This window comes from Heterodontus francisci, chromosome 18 (genome assembly GCF_036365525.1).
Source record: "Heterodontus francisci isolate sHetFra1 chromosome 18, sHetFra1.hap1, whole genome shotgun sequence".
In the NCBI taxonomy this organism is placed as follows: Eukaryota; Metazoa; Chordata; class Chondrichthyes; order Heterodontiformes; family Heterodontidae; genus Heterodontus; species Heterodontus francisci.
Window position 1 is genome coordinate 26,633,868 of NC_090388.1, and position 22,946 is coordinate 26,656,813.

Genomic DNA, 22,946 nt, shown 5'->3' on the forward strand with positions numbered 1-22,946 from the left:
CTCGAAAAGGTGGCGATGAGCTGCCTTCGTGAACCGCTGCAGTCCATCTGGTGCGGGTACACCCACAGTGCTGTTAGGGAGGGAGTTCCAGGATTTTGATCCAGTGACAGCGAAGGAATGGCGATATATTTCCAAGTCAGGATGGTGTGTGGCTTGGAGGGGAATCTGCAGATGGTGGTATCCCTACGCGTCTGTTGCCCTTGTCCTTCTGAGTGAAAAAGGTCGGGGGTTTGCAAGGTGCTGTCGAAGGAGGCATAGCGAGATACTGCAGTGCATCTTGTAGATGGTACACACTGCTGCCCCTGTTCATCGGTGGTGGAGGGAGTGAATGTTTAAGCTGGTGGATGGGGTGCTGATCAAGTGGGATGCTTTGTCCTGGATGGTGTCGAGCTTCCTGAGTGTTGTTGGAGTTGCACTCATCCAGGCAAGTGGAGAGTATTCCATCGCACACCTGACTTGCACCTTGTACAAGGTCAACAGGTTTTGGGAAGTCAGGAGGTGAGTTACTCGGTGCAGAATTCTTTGCCTCTGACCTGCTCTTGTAGCCACAGTATTTATGTGTCTGCTCCAGTTCAGTTTCTGGTCAATGGATGCTGATAGTGGGGGATTTAGCGATGGTAATGCCATTGAATGTCAATGGTAGATGGTTAGATTGTCTCTTATTGGAGATGGTCACTGCCTGGCACTTGTGTGGAACAAATGTTACTTATCACTTATCAGCCCAAGCCTGAATGTTGCCCAGGTCTCGCTGCGCATGTATGCAGACTGCTTCAGTGTCTGAGGAGCTGCAAATGGTACTGAACATTGCACTGGGTCCTGCTGTCTCCGGAACGTGATGCTATTTTCAAAATGCCACCAGTTGGGAGGGAACAGGTTGGGTGCTTGCCTCCAATTAAGTGCCTGCTGAGCTCATTAAAGAGCTCATTAACAGGCATGTCAGTAGCAGGGAGCGATTTTGAAAGACTGGGAATGGGGAAAAACACTCCGGGGGGGGTGGGGGGGGGGGGGGAACATGACAGGGTTGTGAAGACATGAGCAGTGTGGAAGGCCATGAGGGATATGGGAAGGGCTGATTAAAGTAATTCAGAGGCAGCAAATAAAGCTTAGCTGCTTCAGATGTGTCTCAGTGTGGCTATTGCTGCAACTGGAAGAGTTTAATGTCACAGTGGAGAGTGGCAGGAGACCAGATAGGGAAGTGAGCCCACTGGCATCACTGTGGCAACTGGGGTTGGCACGAGAAGGCCTAGTGAACGTTCAAGGCCCAGCTAATGGAGGTCAGATGGGAACAGGCTACTCTGACATTGGACAGAGCAGCCAGGATGAGTGGCGGCAGATGCAATCTCCTGGACAGCAGGAGGCCCAGGAACACAACTGGGAGGGCTGCAAGTGGACGAGTTCTCATGCTCATTCAGGCCCTCCAAGATCCCTAGTGACTCATTTGAATAGGCAGCGGCAAGCCAAGTGACGGCTGCCGCTTGCCTTTAAAGATCGCATTCAGTTCCCCGATCCCGCCTCCATAACGCTTCTGGCACCCCTAACATGGCACTCGACTCGCTCCCAGGCCAACTACCTTTCTCGCATTTAAAAATAGTGCCACGTCAAAGACGCTGACACGGCATGGGGTCAGGACCCGGAAATACTCCAGTCATCGGAGTCCTGACCAGAAAACGAAAATCCAGCCCATTTTCTCCACATCTATCCTTTTCAACTCATTCATAATTTTAAAGACCTCTAACAAGTCACCTCTCAGACTACTCTTTTCTGAAGAAAAAAGCCCCAAACGGTTCAATCTTTCCTGATAGCTGTAATCTGTTTGTCCTGGCACCATCCTTGTAAATCTCTTTTGCACTTTGTCAAATGCTTCGCCATCCTTTTTATAGTAAGGCGACCAGAACTGTGGATCGTACTAAAGTGAGGCCTAACCAGGGTCCGTGACCCTACTTTTGAATTCTATACATTTAAAAACAAATGCCTTGTTAGCACTTCTAATGGCACTGCTGACTTGCACTGCTGCTTTTAATGATTTGTTCACCTGTACCATTGGATCCCGTTGCTCTTCTACCACATTCAGTTTCTCATTTCAAAGGTGTAGGTGATGTTTCTATTTCTCCTACCAAAGTGCATCACCTCACATTATCTATATTGAACTTCATTTGCCACTAACTGCCCAGTCTGAATCATAAAATGGTTATAGCACAAAAGGAGGCCATTTGGCCAATCATGTCAGCACCAGCTCTTTGCAGGAGCACCTGAGCTAGTCCCACTTCCCCATGCTCTCCCCAGAGCCCTGCAAATTCTCTCTCTTCAGGTGCTTATCCAATTCCATTTAGAAAGCCACGATTGAATCTGCCTCCACCACACTCTCAGGCAGCACATTCCAATCCCAACCATTTGCTTCATAAATTTTTCTCATGTTACCTTTGAGGCTTTTGACAATCACATTAAATCAATGTCCTCTAGTTCTCAACGCTTCAACCAATGGGGACAGTTTCTCTCCATCTACTTTGTCTAGACCCCTCATGATTTTGAACACCTCTATTAAATCTCCTCTCAACTTTCCCAAAGGAGTACAACCTCAGCTTCTCCAATCTATCCATTGAAGTCCCTCATCCCTGGAGCCATTCTTGGAAATCTTTTCAACAACCTCTCTAACGCCTTCATATCCTTCCTAAAGCGTGGTACCCAGAGTTTCACACAATACTCCAGTTATTCTCTATGCCTCTATTTATAAAGGCCAAGATCCCATATGCCTTTTTAACCACTTTCTCAACCTGCCCTCCCACCTTCAACGTTTTGAACTTATACTCCCAGGTCTCTGTTCCTGATTAGAATTGTACCCTTTATTTTATATTGTCTCTCCTTGCTTTTCCTACCAAAATATATCACTTCACACTTCTGTGCATTCAATTTTATTTACCATGTGTAAGTACATTCCATCAGCCTTTCCATGTTCTCTTGAAGTCTCACACTATCCTCCTCCCAGTTCACAATATTTCTAAGTTTTGTGTCACCTTCAAATATTGAAATTGTACCCTGTACACCGAAGTCTAAGTCATTAATATATACCAAGAAAAACAGTGCTCCTCATACTGACCCCTGAGGAACCCCGCTGTTTACCTTCCTCAGGTACAAAAACAACCATTCACCATTACTCTCCTGTTTCCTGTCACTCAGCCAACTTTGTATCCATCCCTTTTGTTCCATGGGCTTCAACTTTGCTGGCAAGCCTATTAAGTAGCACTTTATCAAATGCCTTTCACAAGTTCACGTACACCACATCAACTGCATTACCCTAATCAATCCTTTGTTACCTCATCAAAAACTCAAATTAGTTAAACGCAATTTGCCTTGGAGAAATCCGTACTGGCTTTCCTTAATTAATCCACATTTGTCCATGTGACTGTTGATTTTGTCTCAGATTATCATTTCTAAAAGCTTTCCCACTACTGACTTGTCAACTTTAAGTACAGCCAGCCTTTCTTATACCTCCTCTTTATCAATTTTAAGCCCATCCAGTATCGTAACTGCCTCCTCCTTCACTATGATTTTGGCAGCATCTTCTTCCTTGGTAAAACCAAATGCAAAAATATTCTTCTGTACCTCAGCTACACCCTCTGCCTTCATGCATAGATCCCCGCTTTGGCCCCTAGTTGGCCCACCCCTTCTCTTACTAGCCTTTTACTATTTATATGTCTATAGAAGACTTTTGGATTCCCTTATATCTTAGCTGCCAGTTTCTTCTCATACTCCTTCTTTGCCCCTCTTAATTCCTTTCTCACTTCCCCTCTGAACTTTCTATATTCACCCTGACTCTCACTTGTATTATCAACTTGTCATCTTCAACTATCTGTCTCGCTCTCTCTCTTTCATCATCCAGTGAGCTCTGGCTTTGGTTGCCCTACTGTTCTCTCTCTGCGGAATGCACATCGACTGTTCCTGATATTTCTTCTTTAAAAGGCAGCCCATTGTTGCATTACAGTTTTGCCTGCCAATCTTTGATTCCTATTTACCTGGGACAGATCGGTTCTCACCCCACTGAAATTGGCCCTCCCTCAATTTAGTACTTTTTATTGTAGATTGCTCTTTGTCCTTTTCCATAAACCTTATGATACTGTGATCACTGTTCCCAAAATGTTCCCACACTTGATCCACCTCATTTCCCAGAACCAGATCCAGCAATGCCTCCTTCCTCACTGGGCCGGAAAAGTTTCCTGAACACACTTCAAAAACTCTTCCCATCTTTGACCTTTACACTGTTACTATCCCAATCTATATCAGGATCATTATCCATTATCACTATTATAGTTTTTGCACCTCTCTGCAATTTCCCTGCAAATTTGCTCCTCTAAATCTTTCCCATTAGTTGGTGACCTAGAGAATACAACCAGTAGTGTAATATGTCTATTGTTTCTGAACTCTAACCAAATAGATTCTGTCCTTGACCCCTCCTGGGCATCCTCCCTCTCCTGCACTGTAATATTCTCCTTAGTCAATGCTGTAATATTCTCCTTAATTAATCCTTTCTTTGCTTCCCTATCTTTCCTGAATACCTTGTATCCAGGAATATTTAGCATCCAGTCCTGACCTTTTATGAGCCAGGTCTCCATTATCAGCAAAGCATCATATTCTTATGTGGCTATCTGAGCCTCCAGTCTTATTTACTATGCTTTGTGCATTCACATACATGCACCTTTTTAGACCTTATTGCACTCCCTCTTAGTTTATAAGTTTTCTAATGTCTTCCCATATTCTGTTTTATTTTTCCTCAGTGTTAGCTGTACTCCATCCCCCAGCACCTGGTTTGGTATCATCTGCAAAATTTCATATTCAGTTATTTGTTCCTAAGTCCAAATCATTAACATATTCTACCGGTTTAGTTGATGATATGAAGCAAGACAAAGTTGAAGTAGTCTGGAAGACTACTAGGAGCCAGAGTTCATATCATATACAATATCATGCTTCAAGTAGCTACCTAATATGATCAGTGGTCTGAGCTTTGTGTTAGTGATCTTTTACAGTTACGTTCATCTCCTGTTTCATGCCTTCTGAGAATTAAACACCATAAGGATTCTTCACTGCTAAAATTTCCTCCCCATTTCATTTCTGAAAGCAGGAACTCATGCTGGGGTATGATTCTACAGACATTTGTAAATGGTGGTAACCACCCATGCAGTCACTTGTCATGCAGTAGCCTGGACAGAAAATGTTAGCAAACTATTATAAGATGAAAGATAGCATCACAGAAAATCCTAATCTTGTAGTACCAACTAGACTGATTCAAAGTTTGAGGGTTCTTTTCCCATCTTGTAGACAAAACTGGAAAGGTCACATTTATTACCCATCCCTAGTTGCCCCGAGGGTATAAAGAGTCAATCATGTAGTACGGGACTGCAGTCACAATGAGGCCAACCCTGGTAGCAGTGGCAGGTTCCCTTCCCTGAAGGACATTAGTGCTTACAACAATCCAGCAGTTTTTATGGTTATTTTGTTTGGTGCCAGCCTGTAAACTTACCAACTTGCCATGGTGGGATCTGTACTCAACCCAGTACCATAATCATTAGACTCCCTTACCAAACAGCCTGAGCATATGCAATGTACACAATTTTCCAAGTTGCAGCAGTAGCATTTAGTCAGTATAACTGCTTCCAAGTGTTTTTCACATTCTGGCAGTATGTACTTGCTTATTTTTCTAAATTATTTGAGGAAATTCTAGAGGACAAATTTTAAAAGCTTTATTCAGGGAAACTTTACAGAGCGGTTTTAAAACAGAGAGGCTGTACACATGTGTGAAAGGCATAAAAAACTGAGTGTGAGATAGAGAAAGAAGGATAGAGAAACAGCAAGAGTGCAAATACAATGGACTGCACTTATTAAACACTTGTTGTAGCTTTTATATTGTTATGACTGAGGTGGGAAGTGTGCACTGTCTTTTCTCGTTCCACTTCTCCACAGGTCACAACATATATTTAAATGTTTACCTGGTTGCCGATACAGCCAATCATATACTTCATTTTTTATCCCAGAATACACCAAGTTTCTTTCATAAACAATAAAATTATCAGTTTATGATGAAACAAGACTTAACCAGTAACGAAGCAAAGCATTAACACACAGATTGAAATATGAAAGTACCCTTTTTAAATTCCCCAATTACAGTCACACAACACTGGAAAAAAATACAGAAACTCTCTCTGCAGAGGTCTGTTGCAAAAAAAGCCACTTTGGCCAAATACTTGCTAATTCTTGACAAAGAAAAGATATGGAAGGAAGTCAATTGTCTTTTTTTTGGTCTGGCATCCAGGTATACGGACAGGGTTATTGGGATTGTTTCTGAAGCAGTCAGTTCTGGAGCTGTCGAGAATTATTCTAGTCGGCTTTCTAGGAGAATGTGGCATCAGGGATTTCTGCCAGGACACACTTGAATCGGAAGATTTTTTTTAGCTTCTCAGAAGCTATGCAGCACCAAGGATTTTAGCTCTCCCACACTAGGGGCTGGATTTTTCGAGCTCGCCGCCGATCTCGGTGAGCTTCAAGAACGGCACGGCGCACGCACGAGATGTGCACCGCGGAGCTGCCGCGATATTTAGCGCAACGGTTCATTTACATGGAGGGGGCGGACCACCCACCACCGATTGCATAGAGGGGGTGGGCGCTCCATCCCTGGCAACAGTGTCTGGCGCCAACGCGCAAGCGCCAGTGCCATTTTTAAAGGGTTTCAAATCCTTACAAGTAATTAAGTAATTTCAATTTTGAAAGAGAAATGGATTTTACAGTTACATTTACAAATTTAATACAAGATCGAAGGCCCACTCCCACCCCCCAATGATCAAACAATTTGTTTATTGCCTTCTACCCCCCAAAAAAAATTTTCTTCCCATCACCCTGAACTTTATTAACTTGGCCCTTCAACTCCTTCCCACCATTCCCTCAGCCAATAGTAAGGGTTTTCCCCGCTCACCCCTCAACCTGAAAAAATCACTCCTCCCCACTCCCCACCAGCGTTCCACCGCGGCGTGGGATGGCCATCGTGAAAAGGTGAGTAATTATTCAGTGATTAACATTTATTTAAATATTTTAATTCAGTTTCCGTTGCCCAGCGGCCAGGCTGTGCTGCCACGAGGTTCCTCCACCGCCGGTAAAATTGGCGGTGAGGCCCATGGTGGGCCTCTCCTGGAAGTATTTGCCAGGCTCCCCCATCACGACCCTTGACCTCGAGGGCCTGGTAAAATCCAGCCCTGGATCTTTGCAGGATTTCTTCAAAGATGTAGAGAAAGAGTTGAGCTGGGTGGTTTCTTATTCCTTGGCAAGAAAACCCCAACTGTCTTCAAATAGTTCACACCCCAACTAAACTGAAAACAATGTCCAAACCCAAAGCATAGAGTCAACCTCCTGACCTCCATAAACCTTGACATGTGGCTTCTCTGTAACCATTTTTCCCCAGGTCACCAAGGGTTCTGTTTTTTACTGAACCCAAAGCAAATGGCTTCCAGCACAGGTGGTTTTTCAAACAACATTTCAAGTGTCCTTTCAGTGAACTTGGTAAAACAAAACACATCAATGGAATCTTTTTAGTTTTAACACAAGTCCTCAAAAAATTAAATATTAAAAAAGGAAGCACTTCCGTAACAATATATGTACAAATCAAATTAAACACTCTTTTATTTCAGTAGAAAAGTCAAATTCTGTCTCAGTGTACGCCAGCATTTTAGTCAGTGGTTTTGAAAATGATCTGAATACAACCTGGATGATGAATTTGAATAGGTTTTAAATTAAATTTTAAAAGCAAAGTTATTTTTTTTTTTACTTCAGAATGAATATCGAGCAGAGTGAGCCCCCAGGCAGTTTGTTAACAAAGCAGATTTAAGTTTCAGGCTGCTGCAATACCAGGCCCTTGATGCCTATTTTTGGTATGGGACCTGGAGGGCTAAAGTTCAGCCTTTACCAATATGACAGGCAGCCCACTTGTGGTATGTAATGTGGATGTTGGATGTCTGTAAAAAAGCCACAATGTCAATGAATTTCAATGACAGTATTTTTTGTCATTCTAATTTTGTTTCATTTTACTTTTCACAAAATAGGGAACTGGAATTTTGAAATGGCAAACAGAAATGCTTCGATAACATCACCTATTTGTTGCAACATTTGAATTAGTAACAGCTACTATAGAGAGAGGGAGAGAGAGAAAATTACAGACAGACATACACATATATAGCAATCAATTACAGAACAGTGAATTAAATGTTTGTAGAGATCTCTTCAAAGCTTTCAAATCAGGGCTGCCGTATCAAATCAGGGCTGTCCTTCCCTTCCCTATTACTAACAGATAACAGAAGACTGCTAACATTGTCCCAATACTTTAGAAAGGAAGTACTATACAGAGTAATTACAGCCCAGTCAACCTAACCTCGGTGTTGGGAAATTATCGGAAAAAATTCTGTGAGGGTCTAAATCGTCACTTGATAAGACACTGATTAGTTCATGAGTACTGATGAAGGGTTACAGACCTGAAATGTTAATTCTGTTGCTCGCTCTGTAGATGCTGCCAGATCTGCTGAGTATTTCCAGAACTTTCTGTTTTTATTACTGATTAATCAGGGACAGTCAGCAAGCATTTATTAAGTGTGTCATGCACACCAGACGTGTGATAACACCACGATCATGGACGAACACTGATGAGTTATGAGAAATGGCCTTTGTCCTTAAAAAGTTAACTTTCATTTATAAAAGTGAACAATGGTCCAAAATGGCCACAGAAGAAAAAGGGATTGGCCTTTTGTGTATTCAAACTGTCTGACAACGCTCTGAGGTGTCAATTGAACCCTTACTAAAACATTTCAGAATTGAATGTCTTCTTCTGAAACAAAGGAGGTGCGAAGTAGCCATGTCCTGGGCCACTGTACAATCACCATGGGGAAGAATCCAGAGTGTCTCCAAACAGGAGGTGATAGATAACAGCTTTACGTTAAAAAAAAGACAGAGAGAGAGACACACACAGAGCGAGAGAGAGAGAGAGAGAGAGAGAGAGAGCGAGAAACATCCTAACAGCTTGTGTTCTAGCCAAGCCAGAAAGTACATGCCCTGCTGCAGAATCCGGCATCTACATTATACAGCAGTGAGAGCTAGAAATAACCCACCATCTTCAATTGAACTTTCAATCAAGAGAGAAATCTATACTTATCTCAGGCCTGCATCCATTGAGAACTTGATTTCAAAGAGAATTCAACAGGTTTATTGTAACCTTTCCCCAACTAAAAGCCACCTTCCTTTTTTCCCTTTTCTATCTGTTTCTTGTGTGTGTGTGTGTGTGTTTGTACCTGCGTGAGCGAGTGCGAGAGTGGATGCGGTCACAACAATTTTGGATAAGGCGTATTGATCAATAAATAATTGACTTTCTGTTTCTAAAACCTACAAGAAAATCTGTCTGTTTATTTGAAAAATAAAACACCAAGGGGCTAAACTCTAGTACAAGTACACCTGCTGCGGTCAGGTGGGGAGTTGAACAGTGGGAACCACCCATGTAACGTGGTCGTAACAAGGGAAATTTATGTCTAACTTGATTGAATTTTTTGCGGAGGTAACAAGGAGGGTCAATGAGGGCATCATATTTGTTGTAGTCTACATGGATTTTAGCAAAGCTTCTGAATAGGTCCCACATGGCAGTCTGGCCAGAAAAGTAACAGCCCATGGGATCCAAAGGCAAATAGCAAGTTGGATCCAAAATTGGTTCAGCGGCAGGAAGCGAAGGGTAATGGTCGACAGGTATTTTTGTGACTTGAAGGCTGCTTCCAGTGGGTTTCCGCAGGGCTCAGTACTAGGTCCCTTGCTTTTTGTGGTATATATAAATGAATTAGATTTAAATGTAAGCGGCATGATTAAGTAGTTTGCAGATGATACAAAAATTGGCCATGTGGTTGACAGTGAGGAAGAAAATTGAGGACTGCAGGAAGATATTAATGGACTTAATGGACTTAATTAATGGAATTAATTCAGGGCGACACAGTGGCACAGCGGTTAGCACCGCAGCCTCACAGCTCCAGCGACCTGGGTTCGGTTCTGGGTACTGCCTGTGCGGAGTTTGCAAGTTCTCCCTGTGACCACGTGGGTTTCCACCGGGTGCTCCGGTTTCCTCCCACAGCCAAAGACTTGCAGGTTGATAGGTTAATTGGCCATTGTAAATTGCCCCTGGCGTAGGTAGGTGGTAGGAGAATTAAGGGAAGATGGGGATATGGTAGGGAATATGGGATTAATGTCTTCCTTTTTCTTTTGGGCCTCCTTATCTCGAGAGACAATGGATACGCGCCTGGAGGTGGTCAGTGGTTTGTGAAGCAGCGCCTGGAGTGGCTATAAAGGCCAATTCTGGAGTGACAGGCTCTTCCACAGGTGCTGCTGAGAAATTTGTTTGTCGGGGCTGTTGCACAGTTGGCTCTCCCCTTGCGCCTCTGTCTTTTTTCCTGCCAACTACTAAGTCTCTTCGACTCGCCACAATTTAGCCCTGTCTTTATGGCTGCCCGCCAGCTCTGGCGAATGCTGACAACTGACTCCCACGACTTGTGATCAATGTCACACGATTTCATGTCGCGTTTGCAGACGTCTTTATAGCGGAGACATGGACGGCCGGTGGGTCTGATACCAGTGGCGAGCTCGCTGTACAATGTGTCTTTGGGGATCCTGCCATCTTCCATGCGGCTCACATGGCCAAGCCATCTCAAGCGCCGCTGACTCAGTAGTGTGTATAAGCTGGGGGTGTTGGCCGCTTCAAGGACTTCTGTGTTGGAGATATAGTCCTGCCACCTGATGCCAAGTATTCTCCGAAGGCAGCGAAGATGGAATGAATTGAGACGTCGCTCTTGGCTGGCATACGTTGTCCAGGCCTCGCTGCCGTAGAGCAAGGTACTGAGGACACAGGCCTGATACACTCGGACGTTTGTGTTCCGTGTCAGTGCGCCATTTTCCCACACTCTCTTGGCCAGTCTGGACATAGCAGTGGGAGCCTTACCCATGCGCTTGTTGATTTCTGCATCTAGAGACAGGTTACTGGTGATAGTTGAGCCTAGGTAGGTGAACTCTTGAACCACTTCCAGAGCGTGGTCGCCAATATTGATGGATGGAGCATTTCTGACGTCCTGCCCCATGATGTTCGTTTTCTTGAGGCTGATGGTTAGGCCAAATTCATTGCAGGCAGCCGCAAACCTGTCGATGAGACTCTGCAGGCACTCTTCAGTGTGAGATGTTAAAGCAGCATCGTCAGCAAAGAGGAGTTCTCTGATAAGGACTTTCCGTACTTTGGATCCTTTCCTATCCTGAGTGGTGTGAAACAGGGCTGTGTTCTCGCAACCACACTTTTTGGGATTTTCTTCTCCCTGCTGCTTTCACATGCGTTCAAATCCTCTGAAGAAGGAATTTTCCTCCACACAAGATCAGGGGGCAGGTTGTTCAACCTTGCCTGTCTAAGAGCGAAGTCCAAAGTACAGGGATTAATGTAGGATTAGTATAAATGGGTGGTTGATGGTCAGCACAGACTCGGTGGGCCGAAGGGCCTGTTTCCGTGCTGTAACTCTCTCTATAACTGATCAGGTGAGCAGAAAAGTGGCAAATGGAATTCAATTTGGAGAAGTATGAGGTAATGCATTTGTGAAGAGCAAACAAGGCAAGGAAATACACAATAAATGATAGGATACTGAGAAATGTAGAAAAACAGAGGGATCTTGGGAGTGTACATCCACAGATCCCTGAAGATAGCAGGACAGGTAGATAAGGTAGTAAGGAAGGCATGCGGGATACTTTCCTTTATTAGCCAAGGCACAGAATAAAAGAGCAGGGAAGTTATGCTCCAACTGTATAAAACAGTTAGAGTACTGTGTACAGTTTTGGTCACCACATTAAAGGAAGGATGTGATTGCACTAGAGATGGTACGGAGGAGATTTACAAGGATGTTGCTAGGAAAGAAGAATTTTAGCTATGAGGGAAGATTGGATATGCTGGAGTTGTTTTCTTTGGAACAGAGGAGGCTGAGGAGAGATTTAATTAAGATGCATAAAATTATGACATGCCTAGATAGAGTTGATAGGAAGGAGCTCTTTCTGTTAGCAGAGAAGTCAATAACCAGGGGGCATAGATTTAAAATAACTGGCAGAGGATTGGAGGAGACCTAAGGAGAATTTTGTTTTCACTCAAAGGGTGGTGGGGGGCTGGCGCTCACTGCCTGAAAGGGTGGTAGAGGCAGAAACTCTAAAAAAAAACTTGGATATGCACTTGAAATGCCATAAGCTGCAGGGCTACGGACCAAGAGCTGGAAAATGGGATCAAGCCGTTTTGCTCTTTTTCAGCCAGCACAGACACAATGGGCTGAATAGTCTCCTTCTGTGCCATAGATAATTTACGTTCCTATGTTTTGATATCTACTATCCTGGTAGCTGCATGACACAATGATAATTACTACATTAACGGTACGAGATGAATACAAGTTGTTGCTATTGCTGTTGATAATGGAGTTGTTGATTAATAATAGCAATCAAACTCTATCAATTAGTCTAAAACAGACCCAGACATGACATGAGGAAAACTCCAGTGGAGAGCTTTGGGAACCATAGATCCAAAGTCACATGTTTGTCCCAAGCATGGTACAACGTGCCACATGAGTTCATACTGAACATATCTGAAAGCTCATTTACCGTTAAAGTACAACAGTTTTGTTGAAATCTTAACCACATTTTACTTTAGCAAATATGCAAAAAGATGTCACTCATTATTTTTCTCTAACCTGGATGATGGTGACCGCTCTATGTCTGCTCTCTTCACTTCCATCAAATTTCTTCCATTTCTTAGCTGGAGCCTCAGCAGTGTTCCGTGAGGCAACTTTCATTCTGCTGTAGTAATCTCTCCATGCAGTCTGAATTACTGAAGCAGCATTATGAAGTACCATGTACATATGAATATGCCTACGAATAATATATCCCCGCCAGTGGGACTGCAAAACAGTAGCTGCATAGCTGTCAACACAAGACATTGTTGTTAATCAGGAGAAACAGCAAATAATTATCTGAAACATGAAACAACCCTTGTACCTGTTCAAACATTAACTGATCAAGTGATTCTAATTTTGTTTTGAGGGGTTTGGACAATTATGTCTTAAATTTCCACTGGCCAATAATGATGATTTATTACAAAAAAAATCTGCTTATCGACAAGTTATTCTAAAAGCTAGTTTATCTTCCTGTTACTTATTTTATAAATGGTTGTTCTTCCTGACCCCACTGTTACCTTTAGAGTCCCCAAGGATCTATTGGTGGCCCACACATCTCTTCCCCATCTGCACGCCTCCAAGTGATACCATCCGAAGGTCACAGTTCTGAATTGTATGCTTACAACTCCCAGCTATACCTCTCCATCACTCCTCTGGACCCCTCCACTGTCACTGTATTGTCAAAATTAGGGGTCACCCTTTTAGGGCAGAGATGAGGAGAAATTTCTTCTTTGAGGGTTGTATGGCTTTGGAACCTCTCTGCCTGGGGGAGGCGGGGGTCACTGAATATTTTTAAGGCGGAGGTAGATAGATTCTTGTTGAGCAAGGGAATCCAAGGTTATCGGGGGTAGGTGGGAGTGTGGAATTCGAAACAGAAACAGATCAGCCATGATCTTGTTGAATGGCGTAGACTCGAGGGGCCAAATGGCCTACTTCTGCTCCTAATTCGTATGTTCGTAATTTCCATCATGGCCTCTCTCCTACCTATCTCTAACCTCTTCTGACCCTAGAATCCTCCAACAACTATGTGGTGTACCAAGTGTGGCCTCACTTCTTTTGTACCACCATTAGCAGCATGCCTCAGCTGTTTGGCTGGAAGCCTTGAAATTCCCCACTAAACCAGTCCATCTCTAAGATCCTCCTTAAAACCTATCTCTTTGACAAAGCTTTTAGCCACCCATCCTAATATTTCAATAATTTAAAAGCAAAATACTGTGCTTGCTAGAAATCTGAAATAAAAACAGAAAGTGCTGGAAATACCCAGCAAGTCTGGCAGCATCTGTGGAGAGAGAAACAGAGTTAATGTTTCAGATCTGTCACCTTTTATCAGAACCTCCTCATATCTCATTCTTTGGCTTGGTGTCAACTTTTGCCTGATTACACTTCTGTGACGTGCCTTGGGATGTTATGCTATATTAAAGGTGCTAACTAAATGCAAATTATTGATGTTGTACTGAAATTTCTGTTGCTCCAAATTTGGTTAGTGAGTCACATTCCCTGAATTAAGTTTACAAATATAACTATTGGTTACTATCCCAAGATAAAGGCCATAACACTGACATAAATCTAGATTAATTATAACTGTATTGCAGTTTGTATTAGCTATCATGTTTAAAGGCATATATCAATGCCGTATTCACCATTGTGAACCAATAAGATTATATTCTTGCCTAGAAATATTTCTGATAGTGCAACCTTTCATTTTGAAGAACAATTGTTCATACAAGGTGATGCACTCTTTCAATATTGTATATTAATAAGGGCAGATAAGACTATATCAGAAAAGACTTAAAAACACATTATATAGCTTGCAAATTTCAAATGCCCCTCAGAACAAAATTAGGTAATATTTTAGACAAAAGTTTCCTTAATTATAACAGTGACTACACTTCAAAAATACTTCATTGGTTGTAATGCACTTTGGAACGTCCTCAGCTCGTGAAAGATGCTATGTAAATACAAGTCTGTCTTTCTTTTCTTTCAAAGATAACTGTGGACAAAATAAATGATCTTTGCTATAAAGTCACTGTACTGAAGGGAAAAAATACACAAGGATAAAAGCAAATTTAGGCAACCAGCTGAAGTGGATACCTTATTGATGTACAACTTGTGATAAGAAAAACAGGTGCTAATTGCTGGTTTTTCAACTAACTGATCATCTAAAAATAAAATGCAAAACAAACGTGAACATGTGCAAGCTATGCTTGAAGAAAACCAAACCAAAATTTTATGTGCTTATTAAAATTTAGAACATTAGGAGCTCTGCCTACAAATCTGCTGGTCCTAAACATATTACACACTTCCTTTTATACATCACAGTTCTTGGACGGCTAGTTCTTCTTGCGCATTACCGCAACTTTATAAATCACAGTTTTGGCTGGCTTAGGTCACTTTCACAAGGTTAAACTAGAAAACCATATAGAAAGAATCAAAGATAAGAAGACAGAAGCAGTAAGGGAGGAAGATAATGTAACATATATCAAATATCACAATGACCACAGCAAATATTAAAAACCAAAGTTCAGGAGAGCAAAACAAAGTCAAAACTGCCCTTGTTTCTACTGCATAGAAGAACGTTGCAGCACTAAACAAATATTGCAATCAATTCTTTCCCTGTTTCTAAGAAAGCGAATCACATAGAACCCCTGCTTCTTACATTAATCCACCACCTTCAGTACACACTATCCAAACTATCCAACTCATATGTAATGTAAGGCACACAAGGCCATAATTATAGGAATAGACATTTTATAGCATAGAATGAATTGCAATTACTGCAAATTGTAGGCTCTGCTATAGATTATGTAGTCTCAGGTGCTGGTGCTTATTTGACTTATTCTACTTCCAAAAGTTCTGAAATATTATTTAAAATACAAATACACAAATGATAACTACATTAATACAGCTATTTGTGTCGTTACTTTTCTAAGTTGTGCTCTGAAATACGCTGTTGGTGCTTCTCCATCAAACTCTCTTTATTCTGTGGCTCCGACACTATTCCGTTGTATTCAAAATGTATTGGGTCCTTCCTTGTTCTGAAATCCTGCAGAGAAACAGCAGTTCTCTCCTGGTTTACAAGGAGTCTGGGGTCATAGTGCTCGGAATCCTGACAAGCTATGTGTGAATAATCACTTTGCTTTCTGTTTTCAGACATGTAGGTAACAGCAGCCTGAACTTGGTCAGAAACATCATTTCTGTCAGTGTTCTGGCTATTTTCTTTTGCATGATTGATGGTCAGCTTGTTCTGTTGCTTTCCAACATTGAGTTCTTCCTCATGAAGACTATTAGGATGTTTTTTCTCTTCGTTAAGGCATAACTCTCCATACTCATGGGCATATCTACATTCTTCAGCCAGCTGCATCAGTTCCTCACAGTGCTGACAGCGTGTTTCTGTAATGTCCAAAGAGTCCAATCTGTTATTAAAAAGGACAAATATGCAAAATAAAATTAAGTTCTGTATTTTCCAGAATGATTCTAATGATAAGCATGGCATAAAAACAGCTGAGTTCATACCAGGGAGCACATTATCAGGAATTCAGGCACAGATGTAACTTAAATATAAATGCTTGAAAAATTGGGAGGTTTGCAAATGGGATGAACTGCCCTACGTCCCACAATTTCAATATGGGCCCTTGTGTGACACTCTGTGACGGGAGTTCAAAACTGTAAAATATACCCCATAGTTTCTATCATTTATGTTTCTGAAGCTATCATTTTCCTTAGTATGCAAAAAAGTGGTTTCAGTACATGCAGGTGATTTGTTTTTAAACTTCAACTTCCATCAAAAATACCGTTAGGTTTTGTTCTGGAGTGGTTGAGGCGAATAGCATAGATTCATTTAAGAGGAAAATAGATCAACATAATAAGGGAGGAAGATAAAGAAGAATATACTTATAGGGTGAGATCAAGTAAGGCGGGAGAAGCATAATCACCAAAATAGACCTGCTGGGCCGAATGACCTGCTGCTGTGCTGTAAATTCTCGTAACTTTGTGCAAAAGACATTTTCAATGTTTGTTTTTGAAACCTAGAAAACATGCTGATTAATGATATACCAGGCTAATGCATAAAACTTGAGCTTTTTTTGAAATTTATTTTATCCAGTTTTCTTGTTTTCGTCTGCAAACTGTATTCACCATCCCCATGTCTTTATTCTGGCGCAGCCCACAGGACCCAGCTATGTTGAGTCCCCACTGACTCCAGGAATTCTGCATTGCCCTTTGGCAAAACCTCCACCTTCCCTTTACAAGGCCAATGATGCCATGGAGACAGTGGATGGTGATGTCTCCACAAGAACAGCAACAACAACTTGCATTTATGCAGCAACTTTAATGTAGTAAAACGTCTCAAGGCATTCAAACAAAATCTGACACCTAGCCACATATGAAGATATTAGAACAGCTGACCAAAAGTTTGGTCAAAGAGGTAGGTTTAACGGAGCGTCTTAAAGGAGGAAAGGGAGGTAGAGAGGCAGAGTGGTTTAGGCAGGGAATTCCAGAGCTTTGGGCCTAGGCAGCTGAAAGCATAACCACCAAGGATGGAGTGATTAAAATTATGGATGCATGAGTGGGCAGAATTAGAGGAGTGCAGCGATCTCAAAGGGTTGTTGAAATGGAGCAGGTTACAAAAGACGGGGAGAGGCTACGTCATGAAGGGATTTGAGGACGAGGATAAAAACTGAGGTGTTAAAATTGAGGTGTTGCCAGATGGGAGCTAATGTAGGTCAATGGGTACAGTGATGGGTGCAAGTTAGAATGTACACAGCAGTTTGGATGAGTTCAATTTTATGTATGGTGGAAGATGGGAGGCCAGCCAGGAGAGCATTAAATTAGTCAAGTATAGAGGTAACAAAAGCAAGGATTCAACAGTAGATGAGGAGAGGGAGGGGCACAGCTGGGTGATGCTACAGAGGTGAAAGTAGGCGGTCTTGAATGTGGCACGGAAATATGATTGGAGGCTCATCTTGGGGTCAAAGATGACACCAAGATTGCAAAAGGTCTGGTTCAGTCTCAGACCGTTACCAGGGAGAGGAATGGAGTAGGTTGCTGGGGCACCAGTCAGAGGAACAGAGAGAATTGGAGGGGAAAGGTTGGGAAGGCTACTTGTAACCCTGAAGATGACAGAGAAAAGAAGGGGAGATCCATGGGGTAGGGGGGGGTTAAAGTATGAGGATTAGATTTTAAATTTGATATACTGCGAGGCCAGGATCCAATGCAGGTCAGCAAGAACAAAGGTGATGAATAAGAAGGACTTGGTGTGGGAAAGTATATGGGTTTCTGATGAGCTGAAGTTCACAGAGGGTAGAAAATGGGAGGCTGGGCAGGAAAACATTGGAATACAAAAGCAAAATACTGCAGATGCTGGAAATCTGAAATAAAAACAGAAAATGCTGGAAATACTCAGCAGGTCAGGCAACATCAGCAGAGAGAGAAAAAGAGTTAACGTTTCAGGACCTTTCATCAAAAGTTGGAAATGTAATAGGTTTTAAGCAGGTGAAATGGGCGAGGGTGGGAAAAGAACAAAAGGGAAGGTCTGTGACAGGATGGATGACAGGAGAGATTAAATGACAAAAGAGTTGGTGGAGCAGGGCGTGGTAATGGCACAAATAAAGAAACAAGAGATGTGTCGAGAGGTGATGCGAATGGCAGAATAATGAATAGCTGCCATCTGAAAGCAAAAACAAGAGGAACACAAGAGTGAGACTGAAAAATGCAAAGAAAAGGAAACAAAATGGGGGCAGAAATTATAGTCTGAAATTGTTGAACTCAGTATTGAATCTGGAAAGCTGTAAAGTGCCTAATTGAAAGATGAAGTGCTCTACCTCGAGTTTACATTGAGCTTCATGTCCTCGGCCTACTGCAGTGTTCCAGAGAGGTCAGCATGAGAGCAAGGTGGAGAATTAAAATGACAAGCGATCAGAAGCTCAGGGTCATGTGTGGGGGCTGAACGGAGGTGCTCCACAAAGCCGTCACCCAATCTGCACTTTGTCTTCCCAATGTAGAGCAGACTGTATTGTGAGCACAAACAGGGTATACTAAATTGAAAGAAGTACATGTAAATTGCTGTTTCTCACCGGGAAGACGTGTTTTTGGCCTTCTTTTGGCGGAGGATGAAGGAGTCATGACAGCTGCCAGGAAAGCGAGCGCACACATGGTGGAAGATCTTGTTGTGGTCTCCATTGCCTTCCTGCCCCTCCTTCCTCTCCTGTGCCCTCCTGATGCTCGGGGTTCTGCGCTTTCAGCAGAGGATGTCGCCACTGGGCCCAAAATCAGACAGTCATGCCCCCATTAGCAGCTACAGCCTTCCTTTTGGACAGGTGCACCCTAATTGTCCTTAGCAGCCTTGCCACCTGCTCTTCTGCCCCTGCAATGCCAGGGTGGTGATGACACCGTTCAATGCTTGAGCGCTGTACATCTGCTCTCCCTGCCACCTGCTCAGTGCCAAGGGCACTTCCTTACCAAATTCCGAATTCCCCTTTGTCCTGCTGATCCTCTTATGGAGCTGGGTGATGCCTTGGGGCAGGTTTGACTGGCTCCCCACTCTGTAACCATATCACTTCAGTTGATCAGAAACTGACAGCTCCTGAAACCTGTGAGCCCCTTTAAATATTCCATCATCCCCCTCAAACAAACTCTTGACGAGCTTTTTATCTAATTTAATTGGCCTCAATAGGGAGGAAAACAGTATTTCTGTTCTGCCCTCCCTCCTGCCTTGGTTAACATTGCCGGTGCCAGGAAGGGTGTCCTGTAACTGGCACACCGGCTGGCATTAGTATTTTTGGGACCCCCCTCTGCTTCCATTCCCGCCTTCGGTGGGCCCCAAAAATGCAGTCCGTTAACTCTCTTTCTCTCTCCATAGATACTGCCTGACCTGCTGAGTAGAAGACTGGAATAGTTGAGCCTGGAGGTAACAAAGGCATGGATGAGAGTTTCAGCAACAGATGGGTTGTGACAGAGGCATAGGCAAGTGAACTTACGGAGGTGGAAGAGCAAGGTCATTTCATTGAGATAATACAGGTTTGAAGTTTAGCTCAGGGCCAAATGGATGTGATGCAGGAAAAGGTTATTTTCTCTGTTATAACAAACACATGTGGCAGGTAATGATGGTGGAAGAAAATGAATTTAAAATAACCACAGAGAAGGGTCTTATATGTAATCAGAGAAAGATCTCACAGGTTTGCTTAAAAAGATGGACATTTCCACAATATTTTGCCATTGGCTAGGAAAATAGGCAATAACAACTGGAGGAGGAAGGAGGAGACGTATATAATGTCAAATAGCCAACAAGCAGACTTTATGCATTGTGGAATACATTTTTTTTCAGCTGTCAGGCACATCTAGTCTTTTCTAAGCACAATTTATTTTGTTTATGTTTTTGATTTCTATTGTCAAATTTATCCCTGGAATCCAAGGTTGCCATTGCAGGATATTAGTCCAGTTAAATAACTCCAAGTGCTCAGGCAGCTGTACTTTATGTACTGTGGCAGAAACAAATTCAGTTTTCACTGACCTTGTCTCGTAACATCATCACTAAAGAGGGAGATTGAATGGCAGATTGTCATTCCTGCTAACTTGCTCCTTCCATGTTCTTGTGGTCTTTCTCACTGGTGATTCGAGACCACAGAAAACCAAATATTTGGACAGTATTGCTAGTTCACTGCTACCACCCAGCTGCGAACTCTTGTTACTGCTGGTGATTAAGATTGGTCTCAACTGGTGCCAGCCAGAAGAATCACACTTGCAATGTTTGAGCTACCTTTAAACTCAGCCAAATTAGCACGAATTTTGTAAAGCAACTTACTAAACCATGAAGGTTGGCATTTTAGGAAATTATATGGGGTAAATACTTTGAGGCTGAAGGTGGCATTTATGTGTTATCAGAATGGAAAGAACTCTACTGCATTGGCTTAGCAAAAACTCAACCTGAGAAAGAATGAAACAGTCACTGGGTGCACAAAAACAAATATGCAGAAATATTTGTAAAGCATAAATTACTCCTTCAAGTCTAAGAAGTGCATACTTGAATGTATCTGATGTATAACTGCTTTAGCTGACTATCACCAGTTCTAGCTGGACCAAATCAACCATTACAAGGCCTCACTTACCTCTGCCAAAATCACATACTATTTTAGGGTCATCCTGGAGAGCAAAGATAATCCTTGGCTTCTTTTCCTCACTATGAACCATCTTCTTAAACACCTCTTCTCTCTGCACCACCACCCTCACCACCACCAAGTGCAAGGATCACATGGATTTTTCTGTCACTAAGACTGATATCATCTGTTTGGCTATCTCTGTCGTATGTCCTTCTTCTCTTTGGCCATCAAACTAACCCTCTTCAAAGGCTACCCTTCTGTCTTTGCAAAATATCAACCTTCAACCTCCCTTTCCTTTTTAAAGTTCAACATGTCATATTCTTTCAAATGCATGCTTATCTTTCCCACACTTCTATTTTTAAATCTCTCCATCATGTTTCCACACCTACCACAGCAGTGAAGCAACACTAATTAAAATCACAAATTACATCCTCTATGACTGTGACCATGATGACTCTGTCCTCGTCCTTTTCAACCTCTCTGTAGTTTTGGACATGGTCTGCCACAGCAACCTGCTCTAAAATTTCCTCTATAAACCTCTGCCTCTCCACCCTCTCTCCTACTTTAAAACCCACCTCTTTGACCAAGATTTTAGTCACCCCCTCCTATGGCTCAACATCCATTTTTGCACATTCACTGATTTAGTGAAGTGCCTTGGGACATTTTGAACACTTTAAAGGTTCTATATAAATGCAAGTTGTTATAAATATGTCAATCTTTTTAAATTAATTTGCTTACATCCTATGATGCAATTGAAAGATAGTGTAGAAAACCCAGTAAACCGACATGACATTTTTACCAAATATTGAATTTCATTCCACCCACACCAGAAACTTGCCTCAGTGGATATCTTAAGACAAGTGTTGATATATTAAAATGGAAAATACTTATACTAAATTGTCCTGCTTCCTGTTTTCTGCAATTCTTTAATCAAACTAACATATGTGTCAAAAAACTATGTGCTTGCATGAAGCATGGCTTCATGTTACAGTCAAAATGAAATGAAATTTGAAAGAAAGACTTACTCTAGTTCAGTTTCATGTCTCTTGAGTAATAACTCAAAGTCCTGAAGCTGGGCCTGACACAGTGCCAGGAAACTCCCTGATGAAGGTCTGCTATGCCTTTTTGCATAATACTTATCAGTGGAACCAATCTTCTCACCATCCACTATATTCAGGCTTGGCAATATTTTCAGGACTGAACATCTGAAAGAAAGAAATACACAAAACTGACATAAAAGATTGCTGTTATATTTTAATGTACAGTACTAAAATACAATTGCAAATTTCTGCTGGATTTTTTTTCAAATTGCATAGCGCCATATTTAAATACTCAAAGGTTGAATATTCATATCAGATTTAAATCTTAAAAACAATTTTTCCTACACAGTAAAGTATATCATAGCACTAGTCGATCACCATTAATCAAAGCATAAGTCAATCTTAAACGATTATATAATTAAGTAAACTAGTAGCTGAAAATATAAGTATGGATAAAATGTAACCTTTGAAATGAAGGTGTCTCCTGCAGAACAATAGGAAAAAAATCATGGGGCTGAATTTTACCAACACCCGATGTTGGGGGTCGTGGCAGGGGGCCTGGAAAATACCTCCGGGAGAGGCTTGCCATGGGCCTCGGCGCAGGGACGACCCCGCCCCATTTTACCGGCCGCAGCGAGGCCTCAGGGCGGCCCCCCAGCCGCTCGGTGGTGGAGCCTTCATTTCAATATTTGAATCAATTTAAACCAAATTATAAACACTTACCTTGTCCCAACGGCCCTCCCATGCCGATATTCCAGCCGGTGGCCAGAATTCCCACGCCTTCGAATCTCCGTTCGGAGATCCAAGGCGTGACATTGGTGGGGAGGGGGATGGAGTGAATTTTTCAGGGCAGGGGGCGGTGGAGCAGCTGAATCTCATGCGATTGGTTGAGGGGATGTTAGGAAGGGGTTGAAGGTTAAAGGAAAGAAAATCTGGTGGTGTCGAGGGGGTGGGGTGAAGGTCATGATCAAAAACTTACTTTTTGGGGGGAGATAGGACAAATAATAAATTCATTGGAGGGGGTGGGAGAGGGGATTGGAAGTGTGAATAAAATTTTATTTTAATCTTTT

The 22,946-nt window shown here is 42.4% G+C and overlaps 1 protein-coding gene across 4 annotated transcripts in view; it reads right to left on the bottom strand.

The window, feature by feature from the left end:
• lrriq1 (leucine-rich repeats and IQ motif containing 1) overlaps positions 1-22,946 on the bottom strand; it is a 213,534-nt gene that overhangs the window by 91,037 nt on the left and 99,551 nt on the right. For all 4 annotated transcript variants that reach the window (XM_068050442.1, XM_068050441.1, XM_068050440.1 and 1 more), the window contains 3 exons: positions 21,862-22,041; positions 15,665-16,156; positions 12,762-12,990 (listed from right to left, as the gene is read on the bottom strand). In XM_068050442.1, coding sequence (XP_067906543.1) covers positions 12,762-12,990; positions 15,665-16,156; positions 21,862-22,041 — 901 coding nt within the window. The remainder of the gene's footprint in view (positions 1-12,761; positions 12,991-15,664; positions 16,157-21,861; positions 22,042-22,946) is intronic.